The sequence below is a fragment of the Copadichromis virginalis genome, linkage group LG3, assembly GCF_057382275.1.
Source record: "Copadichromis virginalis isolate Kocher_CV1m ecotype Utaka linkage group LG3, C_Virginalis_male_GT1.1, whole genome shotgun sequence".
Taxonomy (NCBI): domain Eukaryota; kingdom Metazoa; phylum Chordata; class Actinopteri; order Cichliformes; family Cichlidae; genus Copadichromis; species Copadichromis virginalis.
The window spans coordinates 23,302,492-23,317,764 of record NC_140620.1 but is presented as its reverse complement, the minus strand read 5'-3'; the positions used below and the strand labels follow the sequence as shown (position 1 = coordinate 23,317,764).

General features: G+C 36.3%; 1 protein-coding gene across 1 annotated transcript; it reads left to right on the top strand.

Annotated features, from left to right (window-relative positions):
- The first annotated feature begins 2,988 nt into the window (after positions 1–2,988).
- Positions 2,989–13,324, top strand: LOC146713503 (low affinity immunoglobulin gamma Fc region receptor III-like). The gene is made up of 9 exons (XM_085438370.1): positions 2,989–3,019; positions 3,235–3,279; positions 3,485–3,742; positions 3,829–4,074; positions 10,626–10,874; positions 11,188–11,301; positions 11,491–11,556; positions 12,379–12,450; positions 13,275–13,324. The coding sequence occupies exons 1-9, from the start codon at positions 2,989–2,991 to the stop codon at positions 13,322–13,324; spliced, it is 1,131 nt and encodes a 376-aa protein (XP_085294496.1).
- The last annotated feature ends 1,949 nt before the right edge of the window (positions 13,325–15,273 follow it).

Below are 15,273 nucleotides of genomic sequence, written 5' to 3'. Positions count from 1 at the left end.
ATTTTGCAAATATCCACCTTGTAGTGCAGTTTGCACAACTTGTTTTAAAAATGCACTCAGCCTACAAACATTACTGAGTGACTCATCAGTAATGTTTGTATGGTGTCTAAAATGTTGCATAATTTTGCTGAGAGATCTTTTACTTTTGTGGTAATCTTAGATCAGTAGTTTTATGGACAAAACCCACTAGGTCATTCAGTGTTCCCTTAGTGCTAATGTATCAGAGATGTTGGTGTACTATAACTGAAGTAATGTTGTTAAGTCTTGCTGGACTTTATTGGATGCCCTGAAGCCTTCTTAACAAGAATTGAATCTCTTTCCTGGAAGTTCTCGATGATCCTATAAATTGTTGACTTAGGTGCAATCTTAGTAGCCACAATATCCTTGCCTGTGAAGCCATTTTTATGCAACGCAGTGATGGCTGCACGCGTTTCTTTGCAGGTCACCATGGTTAACAATGGAAGAACAATGATTTCAAGCATCACCCTCCTTTTAACATGTCAGCTCTGCCATTCTAACCCAATCAACCTGACATAATGATCTCCAGCCTTGTGCTCGTCAACATTCTCACCTGAGTTAACAAGAAGATTACTGAAATGGTCTCAGCAGGTCCTTTAATGACAGCAATGAAATGCAGTGCAAAGGTTTTTTTTGGGATTAAGTTAATTTTCATGGCAAAGAAGGACTGTGCAATTCATCTGATCACTCTTCATAACATTCTGGAGTATATGCAAATTGCTATTATGAAAAATTAAGCAGCAACTTTTCCAATTTCCAATATTTATGTGATTCTCAAAACTTTCTTCAGTTCTATGGCTCTGCTGACATATGAGCTTTTTATAAAAACAGAAAAAAGTCTTATATACACTAACAGATTTTCCAATATAATATTTACCTCCCAAAAGTTAAACTTTGGTCTCGTCTGACCAGATCATCTTCTTCCACCTGTTTGCCATGTCCCCTACATGTGAACAAATTTGTTCACAACTTTTAGTTTGTGTCAGAAGACGAGCATTCTGGACCAACTGCAGTCTTGCAAGGCAGGTCTGACTAACTCCAACATATGTGGAGGCAAGAAAAGAACCAAGTGCAGACTCACGGAAAGTTAACTAAACTCAAAAATCACTGCTTTATTGCAGGCCCAACGGCGAAACAGAATATCACACTAAACTAGGGAATGATAAACTGAGACACGAGGAAACACGGGGAAAATCACACAGCTCCAGGGATGAGACAGTGACGACATGACATGACACTAAGCACGGAGAACACAGGGCCTTAAATACAAAAGACAGTAAAGACACAGAGACCGAGGGAAACAGAACAGAATACATTAACCCGAGACATGGACCTTCAAAGTAAAACAAGAAATGCACAGACTGAACTTACAGACACAGACTCGGGGGGGAAACACAGAGACATGGGACCAGGCCAGGCACAGAGACACAGAACAGAAGGAGCTCAAAAATATAACCAAAACCCTACCGCAAAGAACATGTAAACAAGAATTAACCTGAAACATAAGATAATAATAACCGAAACCAAAAACCACTGAGTCAAAGACTCAGTACCATGACAAGGGGTTACAATTGTCGAACTGGGATATAATACCATATTTTTCGGACCATAAGGCACATTAAGCAAAACAAAATAGTCAAATAAGCCGAACTTTACTTTACTTTACTCAACTCATTCTTCTTGCGTCCTCTTCTTCAGTACCATTGATTCATTAATGTTGAATTCTCTCGCAGCTGCTCTATTTCCATATTGTTGCAGTATATTACGACTACCAAAGTCGTACTTTGACAGATTTTTGAGCACTAGGTACCACATAAAATCAGTTAGTAACCACAACCAGAATTCATACTTAAGGTGGACTGTCCATTTTTGATAAAAATTAAAGTATTTTAAGTGTGCCTTATAGTGCAAAAAATATGGTCAAAGCATGTTCAAAGATAAAAATGATTTCACCTTAGATAAAAGCTTCAGTCTGAAAAAGGACCGCTGTACAACTGAGCTAATATGTTTTTTCAAAGGTAATATTACTGTCAAATATAACTCCCAACAGGTGTTGATCAATGGGCAAGACCAAAACAAGTGGAAGTGTTTTATTCCTTGGGCCCCACAGTTTCTGCAGCAGCTAGAGTGATTAGAGTAGTGTTTACTTTGTGCAGGTGTAATAACAAACCTACAGAGACTCTTCCAACCAAAACATCTCCATATATTAGAAATTTTCCACTGAAAGGCACACACTGCTGATACCAGATATCATTTGAAATTGCTATATTTGTTTCCCTTTCCCATTTTTGTTTAATGTAGATAGTGTTCAACTTCTTAACCTCTTGTAAACCCTTATACAATCTAGAAATCACCTTGAGGCCAGGATCTACATGGTAAGCCTTGACAAATATATTCAAAATGGGAAGAGAGAAAAGATCTGTTCTCTTAGGTATAAAGTTATGTAGATAATGCCTGATTTGAAGAAACATGAAAAAATCCGCATTGCTTAACTGGTATTGATCTTTTACTGATTTGAAGTCCCTAAGAGTTCTCTTATCATAAAACATACAATATGCCAGATTTTATGCCTTCTGTGCCTTTTAATTTTAAAAGATAATATTAATATTAAAAGATAAATATAATCTTATAAGATAAGATTTTTAAATGATCTGCAGTAAATAATGAAGTAAGTCAATATTACATTTTTTTTCTTTTTTCAGTTTTGATAAAGAGTTTAATGTTATTAAATGTATGTTAACATGCTAGTACATCAAAGTATGTATAAAAATACAGACTGCTTTCAGTGCAACGTGCAAGTTGCACTGAAAGCAGTCTGTATTTTTCTCCTGATCTGTGGGTAACTTGAATGCAATGCAGCTTCTTTGAAAACTATTTTTGTTTAGCATCGCTTTAGCTGCAGAAAGAAACCACACAGTAGAACCCCCCATGCTCACTGTCAGTTGTCCACACAGTCAGCAGCAGAGCATCATGGATGTCACAGCTCCGTGCATCAGACTGTGTAAGTGTCTATTTCCACATGAAAAATAAGCTTCAGCTTATTTATTAATCATTAGAGCCACCATTAAATAACAGTAATTATTAAATGCCAAATATTTAATAATTCATTTGTCTTTACAAATTTGTTGTACAACTTATAAGATGTTAAAATACATTTATCAGCAGCTGTAGGACTCAACAGAATATTTGTAACCTGTGGCTCTTTGGTCTCTTCAGTGATGACTCTCATGATCCTGCTGTGTGCACATGATCAAAAAGTTGGTGAGTGTCATAAGTTTCCTCATTGATCTGAACACTGTTCATGGTTTTGTGTTTGTCGGAGCAGACAACGTATGAATGTAAGAATAGTAGGAAAAAAGTATTTTTAGTGAACATGTAATTTTGCTCAAGTGATGTTTTTTTCATTGTTTAACAAACAGTACTTTTATTGCAAGTCTGAAACTTTCTTTTTTTTTCTTTTTCACAGATGCAGTTTCTCTTCGTATCGCTCCAAACAGATTGCAGTTCTTTGAATATGAATCAGTGATATTTTACTGTGAGGATGCTGTTTATTGGGAAGTTGTGCATAATTCCAAAGGGAAAATAAACTCATGCAGTCACAACAACCAGGGAAAAGCAGGATCATTGTGCATAATAAAAAGTGTGTATCCAGATGACGGTGGAGAGCGCTGGTGTGAGACTAAAGGAGCAAACAGAAGCGACAGCATCAACATCACTGTTACTGGTAAGTTTGAACCGGGACAACATTTTGTTTCAAACTTAGTTTAAATAAATTTCACAACAACTAAATCTCAGATTCTTGTCATTCAGCTGGATCTGTGGTCCTGGAGAGTCCTGCTGTTCCTGTGATGCAGGGTGAAGCTGTGACTCTTCGCTGCAGAAACAAAACTGCTTCCTCCAACTTCACCTCTAATTTTTATAAAGATGGATCTCATGTTCACAGCAGCTCCACAAGAGACATGATAATCCACAGAGTTTCAAAGTCAGATGAGGGACTTTACAAGTGCAACATCTCAGGAGGTGGACAGTCACCGGAGAGCTGGCTCAGTGTCACAGGTGACAAACAGCAATGTTTAATGTCCATATGACACAAAAATTCCATCAATACAGTAAAAATTCAAGATCTATAGATGCTGTCAGACAAACTCATGGTAAAAACCATGTTACCAACAATTTATCTTTAAACAGGGGTGAAAATCTTGGTTCACTGATGTCAAATTGTATTTTGTAACTATTCATTTTTATTCATGTGACAAAATCTGCATAATTACATTTGATTAACAATTGCTATAGTGCAAAAATGTAAGCCGACAGTACACATTTACATGGACTATATTTTAAAGATGGTCTCAGATTCTGTGATTTTCAGGTTAATGTACCACTCTTGTAAAGCAATAAGTCTGGGATTTTGGCTGTCTCTGCCACCTTAACTAGATTAGTCTTTTGTTTAAATAATCATATGTCATATATATCATATATGATATATTATAAATGAGGATAGTACATAATTAGCCAGAAGAAGAAAGAAGTCACTTGGATGAGTGACAAAACATTTCTCCCATTTAAAACGTCCAGATGAACACAATCAACCTTTTGGGATATTTAACCAGAGCAGAGACAGTCATATTCAATCAGTCAGTCAATTCAGCAACAGTGTATTGAATATTGTTTCCAAACTGTTATACAAAATGCATTTAACACATTGAAAGTTCACTGTGTCTCACAAAGTAATTTCTATCATCTCTGCATCCCATCACGCAGCGACTGTAACAGACCACTCCTCAGAGCCCAGCTGTCATATTTACCTCATCTCACGAAATGTCTTCACTCTGATGATGGTGGCTCTGCTGCTGCTTTTAGTGGGACTTCTTCACTTTAGGAAACTCGGAGCTACAGCTAACTAATGGTTGCCCAACTATAAATGTCACTGTGACACAAGAGAAAATGAAACATCAAAGCTAAAGAGTTAACATCACATCATGATTCATCTGGATACTCAATGAAGAGGTTTGCATGCTGTATTTTTAAGCTTTTAGCAGCAGGTGTACGATGTGCTGTGTCAGCTTTAAGAAGTTTAAACAATAAAAAAACAAAATAAAAGTCATATATGTAGAAACATTTTTAAGACAACTACCATAATTCTGACAAACATCTGCAAAATTACTGCAATATTGCTACTTGTCTAGTAAGATACTTTCATATGTGTTTGTTTTTGTGGACACAAGTGAGAAGTTTTATGTACTAATACGTGTCTCACTTTTATCTGATTGTATTTTATATGCTAAAAATAATAAATACATTAAACAAAGATTTGATCATATACTTAAATAATTGCTTTTGCAATGCAAGGCATGTTGGGCTGGACAGTAGATAACTTTAAAACATGCCTTTCAGATGTTTTTTTTTAATTCTTTTAAATTGGCTGTTATGCATTAATTTTAATGGTACAGTTAACTTGAGATCAAGTTGATGTTGTGAGTGATTTTGATCCACAAACTACAATTTGTAAATGTTTCACAATAAATTTTAGCAAACAGCAAACCTTGCTGTTTTCAGAGGGATCAATTGTTGTATTTCAGTGATTTATCTTCGGTTATACTGTCATACATCAGCATATGTGATCAAAGGTATAAACCTGAAGCATGAAAATGCCCATTGAAAGACAAAAGCCCACAATGCTTTCTGCTCTGAAGAACGTATTTGCATTTGGAGAGCTGCTTCCTCTGTCTCACATGCTTGCAAACAGTTATAAAAGTCTCTTTATTTTTTAATTATGGGTGTCACGACTGCAGTTATTTGTTCACTCAAACATAAACGTGAAATGTAAAGTTAAAGTTAAAAAAACTAAGAGTAACAGTGAACTTTTAAATCTATGGTCAAGTGCTTTAACTGTGAAAGTTCTTAATAATTATTTATGAAATTGTCATCTTTTTATTTGAGGTTGCCAGAGAAAGAACTTTTGAAGAACCTGGTAGATCTGAAAAGATCTTACCATCCAGTGTAATGGTGCAGGGGAGCATTTCTATGCGCACTTTGCCCCCATTAGTACCAACTGAGAATATTTAAAAAATCACGGCCTACCTGAATGTTGTTGCTGGTGTCCACCACTTTACGATCACAGTGTACCCATGTTGTGATGGTTTCTTACAAGAGCTCAAATCATCTCGCACTGGTTTCTTCAATATGAAGATGAATTAACTGTATATAAATGGTCTTCATAGTCGCCAGATCTCAGTCCAATAGAACACCTTTCAGATGTGGTGGAAGAGGAGAGTAATATCCCAAAGACGAATAAACATCACAATAATAATAACATTAAGGAGAAGAAAGAGAACTTTATTTATCAAAGGAAAGTCTGATACAGCTCATCCGCTATTTGTATGAGAACTAAAAAGCCTGATGGCTGCAGGGCCGAATGATTTTCTGCGTCTCTCTGTTTTAAATCAGAGAAAGAGAGGAGGATTCCAGTACTGATGTGTTTGTTGTTGTTTTCGTTCCATAAACATATTATAAAGTAGTTCATCTGTATTCAGGGACCAGTCTAGTTTGTTTTTTAGGTCTCCAACCAGAGGAGGAGCCAGACATTTGAAACACCCGGGGCTTAGCCCTAAAGGGTAGTATGCATGTGGGATTTTTTTTTTTTTTGAGGGGGGGGGGGGGGGGGGGTGTAGAAATGACTGAAAGATTAATTGGCTCTGTTTTGAGTTTTGTTCAAAAAAGAATGACTTCATATAGGGAAATATATATATCACACATGCAGGACACCTTAAACTAGTTTTTTAATTAAGCAGCAAGGCAGAACGAAGTCGGGGCTGTATCAAGACACAGGGACTAAACCCCAATTCAACCAGACCCAGAACTGATCTGGAATTAAAACAGGACTACAACAGTTCAAAATCAGGACTACTGAGGACTTAACCAAGACATAACCACAATCAGAACTAGATGATAGTAGCACTAAAAATCATCATAGACCTGCACTACACTTATTTATTTAATTCTACCAAAGTACAATATTTAGATTGAGAAAAGTTTATATAATTATTTAGCTTTGTTGTGCAAACAGGCCTGCAGAACTTAATAAATATAGAATTTGAAAAATAGCAAACCTAAAAAGAAACACTAGGTACGAGATACATGAGTACCTATGATACAGTGATACTTTTAGTAAGCAACCATTTGACTAACATGTGTGTCTCACCTGCTCTTGTTCATCTGTTCTGTCCTCATTCTCCATCTCAATCTCTGTTCCTCTCTCTCCCTCTTTGTGCTGACAATCATCAAATATACAGTTGAAACCAGATATTTACAAACTCTTCAGATCAAAACACAAACACTTTTTTAATTGTAACATCAAATCAGACTAAATGTTTATTTTTTTAGATTGATAAATATAAAAACATATTTGTTAACTTTAAGAGTAAAGAGAGAAACTGTCTGTGTTTCTTAATTGCAAATGGCACCAAATTGTATTCAAACTGAGCCACACTTATGGAGCTCCACAGTTCTTTTCTGGGTGTTTTGGTTGACATCTCTTGATGTTCCCATGTCAAAGAAACAGGCTCTGTGTTTTGCCTTATATGCATCCACAGCTGTGCCACCAATTTACTCACATGGACTCTACTAACCTATCAGAAGCTTCTTCAGCTCAGAATGGAATCGTCTGGAGTTTCTTATTAATTAACAATAAACTTAGTGTACATGTACTCCTAAATTTAATGAAAGTGATAAAAAATAGACAGCTCTGTCTCTCTTTATTCTGACATTTAACAAATTCAAAATATATTTCAATATTTATCTAAAACAAAAGTTTACTCTAAATTGATGTTGTACAGTAAAAATGTTTTATGTTTTCTCCCTAAAGTGTATGTAAATATCTGGTTACAAATGTGAATATCCTGCTGTGTACTGAAATCCCTCTTGTTTTGCATAGAAATATACTGAACAACATACAAAGCATAATATATAAAATAACATTTACCTGAGTTTTTTCTTTGAAAGAACCCTCTAATGTCCATTCTTATATTTCAGTACATAACTGAAACCGAATTAGTCGGGGAGGGTAAGAACTGAAAATATGAAATAAACACACGTAAGCTAAGACTCTCTAAAAAATAGCATTTGTTCGGCTTTTCATTTCGCCATTTGTTGATTCACTTGAAGAGCAAGTAAAATAATATTGGTCAAGTGATCAGTTTCATATCAATCTTTCGTGATGCACCGTCATATTTACATTATTTGTACGGTACGAATGACTTGCTTTGGTACCTGGTCAAACTTCAGCTCTCCTTAGTATGGCTGGCTCCGTTTCTCCAACAGTGCACTCACGGGCAGCAGCTCCCCCCGCCCCCTCGCTCAGTCGCTTAGTGCCTGAGCTTGGATCATACCAATATCAGGGGGGATTCACGCACAGTCGTAAATTCCCACAGTGTGCACTATGTGCTTCGAATATTGTGTGTACTTTTTGTTTTATACAGTTGTCAGCCAGGCATCTAACTATGAAAAAATTACACTCCAAAATACCCCGGGCTTCTGACAAAACAACACGGGCTTAAGCCCCGTAAGCCACCTCCACGCTCCGCCCCTGTCTCCAACCCACAAATTTGGGGATTGTGGATCTGTAGCTAATATGTCTGTTCAAAAGTTATACTACATTAAAGTGATGTTTTCAATGGTCATTGCCATAGGAACAACAAATCTTAAACAGCTAGGCAGCGCCTGTATCACCTACGACAACTGAGGAAGTTCAGGGTCTCTCCAAAGATCCTCAGGATTTTCTATACAGGCGCTGTGGAGAGCATCCTCACACAGAACATGACATCGTGGTTCGGGAACAGCTGTGTGAAGGACCAAAAAGCTCTCCAGAGAGTGATCCGTACAGCAGAACGCTGCTGCAGGATTGCTCTCCCCCCACTTCAGGACACCTACACCAGGAGATGCCGGACTAGAGCAGCGCAGATACTGAAGGACCCGTCCCATCCTGGCAACAAACTGTTCCAACTTCTGCAATCTGGTAGAAGGTTCCGCATCATCCGGGCAAGGACAGAGAGACTCAAGAGGAGCTTCTATCCCCAAGCCATCCAGGCCCTAAACACACACACCCGCCCTCTCACATCATCTATAATTGACTGAGACAGGACTCTCTTCCAGACACTCTAAACCAAGCCACAATGTACATTTCAATTCCTTTAATTTTAAATATGTTTATATTGTCTATCCTGTAAAATAGTCAGAGGTCTATTCATATTAATGTACAGAATTCACCTGCTTGCTGCTACTACTGCACATTCACCCAATGTATATACTATATATGTATAATGTTCTTCCTCTACCCCCCCCCCCCCTTCCCCATTTTTGCACATGTCGAGGAGCGTGTCAGGCTACATTTCACTGTGTGTTATACTTGTATAACTATGCATGTGACAAATAAAGAACCTTGAACCTAAACAGATGTGTATTGAACATGTACAGATCCAGAATAGCATTTATTTATCTATAGCAATATTAAATGCCCTGTGACTGAGTGGCTTCAATGATTTTGGTGATTTTCTGAGTGCCTGGGCTAACCCTCAAAGAGGCTTAAAATGTTCACTATTTTTGTGATGTGTTTCTGCACAGTTCACCAAACTGAGCACAGGAAACATGAACCAGCCTACAAGCTGCATCAAACACAGCATTAGTCTGAACTGGTTTGTTGTTCCACCCACTGACAGTGAACTGAAACAGTGAGGCTTGACTTGACACAAAAGACACTCAGCTTCTTTGGAAACTGCTTTACTAAAACTAGATTATTGAATTACTTTTAGTAGCAAAGAGTCACCTGTGCTCACGACTGTTAAGTTTTCCGTCTACATCAAGACGACATGGAGATCAGAGCTCTCTGCATCAGACTGTGTGAGTACTTTCTCTATTTCTACATTATTAATAAATTTAGGTTATTAAAGTAGGCTATTGTATTTTTGTGGACTCCATATTAGATGTGGTTATTTTAGTATTACTTTTAGTAATTATACATATTTTAGTAACTGAGTAGCTCCTTTATCTTCTTTAGTGATAAGCATCATGATACTGCTGGACGTACAGGATGAGAAAGTTGGTGAGTTTTATCATATATATCAACTTTAATTCCCCTTTTTGGAAAATAAACTAATTTATAGGAAATAGTTAGATTTTTTGTGATGATTTGTTTATTTTTTATTCAATGTGTGTAGTATGTTGGTTTAATAGTCTAAAGTGAGTCTTTTGTTTTTCTGTGTTTCAGATGCAGTTTCTCTTCTTGTTGTTCCAAACAGATTGCAGTTCTTTGAATATGAACCATTTGTAACATTTCACTGCGAAGGAGTCGATTATTGTGAAGTTGTGCAGGAATTCAAAGGGACAATAAAATCGTGTAACAAAACGAATGAGAGAACACCAACAGGATCATCCTGCACTATTAAAAATGTTTATACAGACGACAGTGGAGAGTACTGGTATGAGACTGGAGGAGGGACAAGAAGCAACATTATCATCCTCTCTGTCACTGGTATATTTTCATCAAGGTAACATTATTTCCTGAAAAATATTGATTGAATATAATATATAACTATCAAATGTATGTCATTTAGCTGGTCCTGTGATCCTGGAGAGTCCTGCTGTTCCTGTGTTGATGGAAGAAACTGTGACTCTGAGCTGCAGAAACCAAACAGCTTCCTCCAACAACTTTACAGCTGATTTCTACAAAGATGGACGTCACATCCATAGAAGCTCCACAGGAAACATTGCCATCCACAGAGTTTCAAAGTCAGATGAAGGACTTTACAAGTGTAGCATCTCAGGAGCTGGACAATCACCAGTGAGCTGGCTGAAAGTCACAGGTGAGACACTGAGATGTTTGAAAATAAGGTTTTAAAATAAGGTGATATGAATGATATTAGATGTTCTTCATGCAAAGTTAAATATGTTAAATCTGTTTGTATTAGCGTCTTTAAACTGCCGACAAGTTTCCAGTGTTCAAACCTAAGTTGCAGATTTAACCAACTAAAACTGGTGTGCCAACATTTCCATCACATTTTAGAAGCTTTTAAGTTGATTAGTAAGATTTTTATATGTCATAACAAAGAAACTAAAATTAACCTTTGATGATTTACTTGCTTGTCTCATTTAAGCATTTCTGTGCTTTCAAACCAGACAAGACTCATTCCTCCTCTGCTGCCACACCTTGGATCATTGCCACCATTTTAGTCAGTGCTCTGTTGGTGGCAGTGGGACTGCATCACTTTGGAAAAAGTTACTGGAAGAGAGGTAATGGAAATTATTATTAGTAGTAGTAGCATAAAATCTGCAAAATTATTGTCTGTCAGGCAGATGCATTTTAAAATTTATCATCCAAAGATTTTAAGCAAAAGTGAACTCTATAAGCTAACTGGCTTAAACTGAGAAACTATCTGTACCTGTTTGACATGTTTCTCTTCTTTTATTTGTTTTTTTTAGAGGCAGGCACAGTGGATGCAGGAGGAGCAACATATGCTTTTGTTAGAAAAAACAGGAAGACAGGAGGTAGTTTATGGAGCAACAATATCACAAAATTAAGACTGTGAAAAGAAGTTTTGCCTTTGTCTACTCATATGGTCTGTAGGTTGGTTAGACATGTATGTAATATTCATAAATGTATGGATGCGAGTGATAATTTTTTCAAAACGTCCAGCTCAAATGCAAACCACAATTTTACAGCAGCTCTTTTAAACACGTAATGTATCTCAGACAGCTCGAAATAGTTACATGACGTACAAGTTCAGACATGCGTTCAGTTTCAAAATTAACATTTAACACAATTCGTTTCTCTTTTAAACAATAATATTCAGTGAATTAGCATTAATTGTCTCAAAAAGTATTTAAATGAAGGAGAAAAAATGCAGAATACAATCAATAATTTTACCATTTGACCACCCATAAAGGAAAGAAATATATCATTGCATAGTCAAAAAATTTGAAAATAAATAAATAAAACACATTCATAAAAGTGTCTGAAAATTTTAGAGTATATGTTGTACAGTAAATGTAAAACATATAGATCAGAACTGTAAAGTATAGTATCTTAGTTTAGTACAATAGTAAAAAAATACTAAGAAGCTCTTAAGAGAAGCTGATATTCTTGTAGTCAAATCAGGCAGACAGCAGAAACTCATTTGGAAAGTTAAGGTTTTTGTTAGCTCAGTGTTCGATTAGCACCCCTTACATAATGATGCAGGAGTGACACAGATTTTCTTTTCTAACCCTGAATGTCAGATTTTCCTAAAAATTAAGCTTAATGAATACATTGAATAACAGACAGGGATCATCGTGGTTATTGTTCCCCTCACTCCCATTGTCCCTCTCCAGTACAAGATGAAGCTGCATCACCCTCAAGACCTATTTACTACAGCTTAGGCCATGGTGACAATCAACTACAAGGTAAGACTAGTTGTGATTCAAAGGAATTTCAATGATGGCACTGAGACATCAGAAACACCAGAAAATGATTTTAAATGATCTTCAACAAATAAATGTTTTATTATGTAAAGTATTTTGGATGACAACTGATTTAATTCCATCAGTTGTCAAAGCAGAATCAGGAACAAGCACAGAGATGCCCTCAGCAGGTCCCTGCCAACCCATAGCAGAGGATCTCTTCTATTCTACAGTACAATAAGTAAGACTGCATTCACACAATCTGTGATGGATTATAGAGATCTATAAGTATATGGAAGATTTATACTTTTTATACATACCACTCATTCACTCACTCCTAGATTTGTGTATGTAAAAGATCTGATTTTGCAACACAGGAAAACTAGTGTTTTACACAGAATGTTCTTTTTGTTGGAAACTATTCTATAAAGTCATCATTGGTGCGTAATATGCACCATTAAAGTATTTTTTTTTCCAATCCTGTTTTTTAATTTTTTCTTCTGCACCTTTTTGTGAGTCTTACAGGTTGCAGAGAGAGATGACTGAAAACATCTGAGTGAGAGTAAAAACAAAGAAGTGACCAAATGTTATTACATATTGTTTTGTTTTTATTAATCAAGTTGTACATTGCTTGTTGTTGATGTTGTACATCAAACCCAGACATTGCTGTCTGTAACCTGTTAACGGTTTTGTTTGTTCAGAAATAGCTGCTTACCATTCCGCGTGGTTACAAGTGTATATATACAGTTTGAATCAACTTCTAAATAAGTTTAATCACCTTGTTCGATCTTCTTTCCATTTTTACACATGTATGAATGCTATTACAGTAAAAGAGCTGCTGCAGCTTTCAAAGACACCCACTGTGGTCAACCGCTAACGTCAAAGTGTCACATTACTTTTTTCCAAAACAGACGCACCGAGTTTGTGGTGAGCAAATAAAATATAACTGCCAAGTTTGATACTGAGCATGACGTTAACTGAGTTTAAGTGTTGTCTAGTACCCAGAATGAGGTGTCTGGTTTCATGCTGCTACCTGATCTGAAATTCTGCTTTTACACCGTCTGAGCAAACAAAAGTAGAAGTCAGTTGCTGAGTGAGGACCGCAGCTCTCAACTCCTGTGGGCTCGGCTTCAGTAGGTTACAGTAGTTTATATTTTGAGAGGCTAAATAAGGTTTTTTTTAACATTAATTGCTTTAGCAAAATTCCCTCTCCTCATGCCTGTTTTAAATAAAGTTACACAGCGATATAAGAAATGTGGAAGTAAATATTGTAAAAAAGTGTTTGCAGATATTATGTGTCTATTTTTAGAGATATAAATACCACAACTAAAAATGAATTAAATTCACAATTAATTACAAATATATTACAAAAATCCACACACTCTATGCAGATTGCTGGATAGTGTTTTGTTTTGTTTTTTGTTTTTTTTTGTTTTTTAAGCTTTAATCTTACCTGAAAAAATAAAAAAAAATTCTCTCCAGCTATACGGGAAACTTATGATGATGTTTTGTTTTTGTTTTTTACTGAACCTGTTAATAGTAGTGACTGCTGCTCGAGTCAAATCTTTGCTCTGGGCTTCGTGCTGATATGTTTTTTTATGCATATGTTAATAAATCACAGTGATAGTGAAAATGATGAATATTAAATGATTACATGATTTATTTAGAGCAGCATAAGTTTGTCTTTGTCCCCTTTGATAAAACTAGTTTTTAATACTAAGTGTTGTTTCAGCAGCATAAATGAGCCACACAGTTTTCAATTCTGCAATAATTTTAGAGGTCAGAAGAATATGTGAGTAAATAAAAAAAGTAAAAGTTTTAAGAGCTAAAAATTAAAAAATGTACTGAATGTAATGTAATGAACAATGAGTTTGAAATGTGATGTTAATGTGTGAAGGTTTCATGCTTCCGTGACACAGTGAGAAAGGTAGAGTAATTATAAAGTGATACACAAACCCCTATTGCAAAGGGCAGACATTACAGCACTCCTTGCAAAATTACAAGGAGTAATAAGAGGCCCCCCAGAGCCTCTTATTACTAAAGAACTTTTGCAAAATCTCGCAAAACTTTTGCGAGATCCCGGCTGCATCCTTCTCAGGTTGCATTTGAAGGCCGAGTCGGTGTATCCTTCGTGACCCAATGTATCCCAGAATTCATAGCGCAGCCCAGCCAATTTGTTTCTAACAATGGCGGCAGCTACTTAGTTTTAATATTACTCTTTCTGGGTCACAATATAAACTTTTAAGATATTTTCAGGCGTGAAGGTGTGTAAACCTCAAATATCTGCTCAGTTTATCAAGACATCACATATTTGTAAAAGTGCTCTGACGTTTTCAAAGAAGACTTGCCCTCCATCTCGAAGCCAATGTTAGTAACCTCTATTTCTATGTTACTGGTTATCGTTTTATCATTTTAATCATATGTGAAAATCACAATCAATTTGTCTTTTAATGGTTGTAATAATAATAATGATAATAATAATAATAATAATAATAATAATAATAATAATAGATTGCATTTATATAGCACTTTTCTAGGCACCCAAAGGACTTTACAGTTCCACTATTCATTCACACACTAGTGGAGGCTACAGTTGTAGCCACAGCTGCCCTGGGGCAGACTGGCAGAAGCGAGGCTGCCATATCGCGCCATCAGCCCCTCTGGCCAGTAGTGGTAATATCAGGCACACGTAGTCAGTGCAGAGGTGGGACGTATTGAAGTACAAATGCTTTGTTAGTGTAATGAAGTAGTGTCATGGAATACTTTAAATAAACTATAAACACCTGGTGAGCATCATTTTGAAGTGGGTTTAATAACATATTGCAA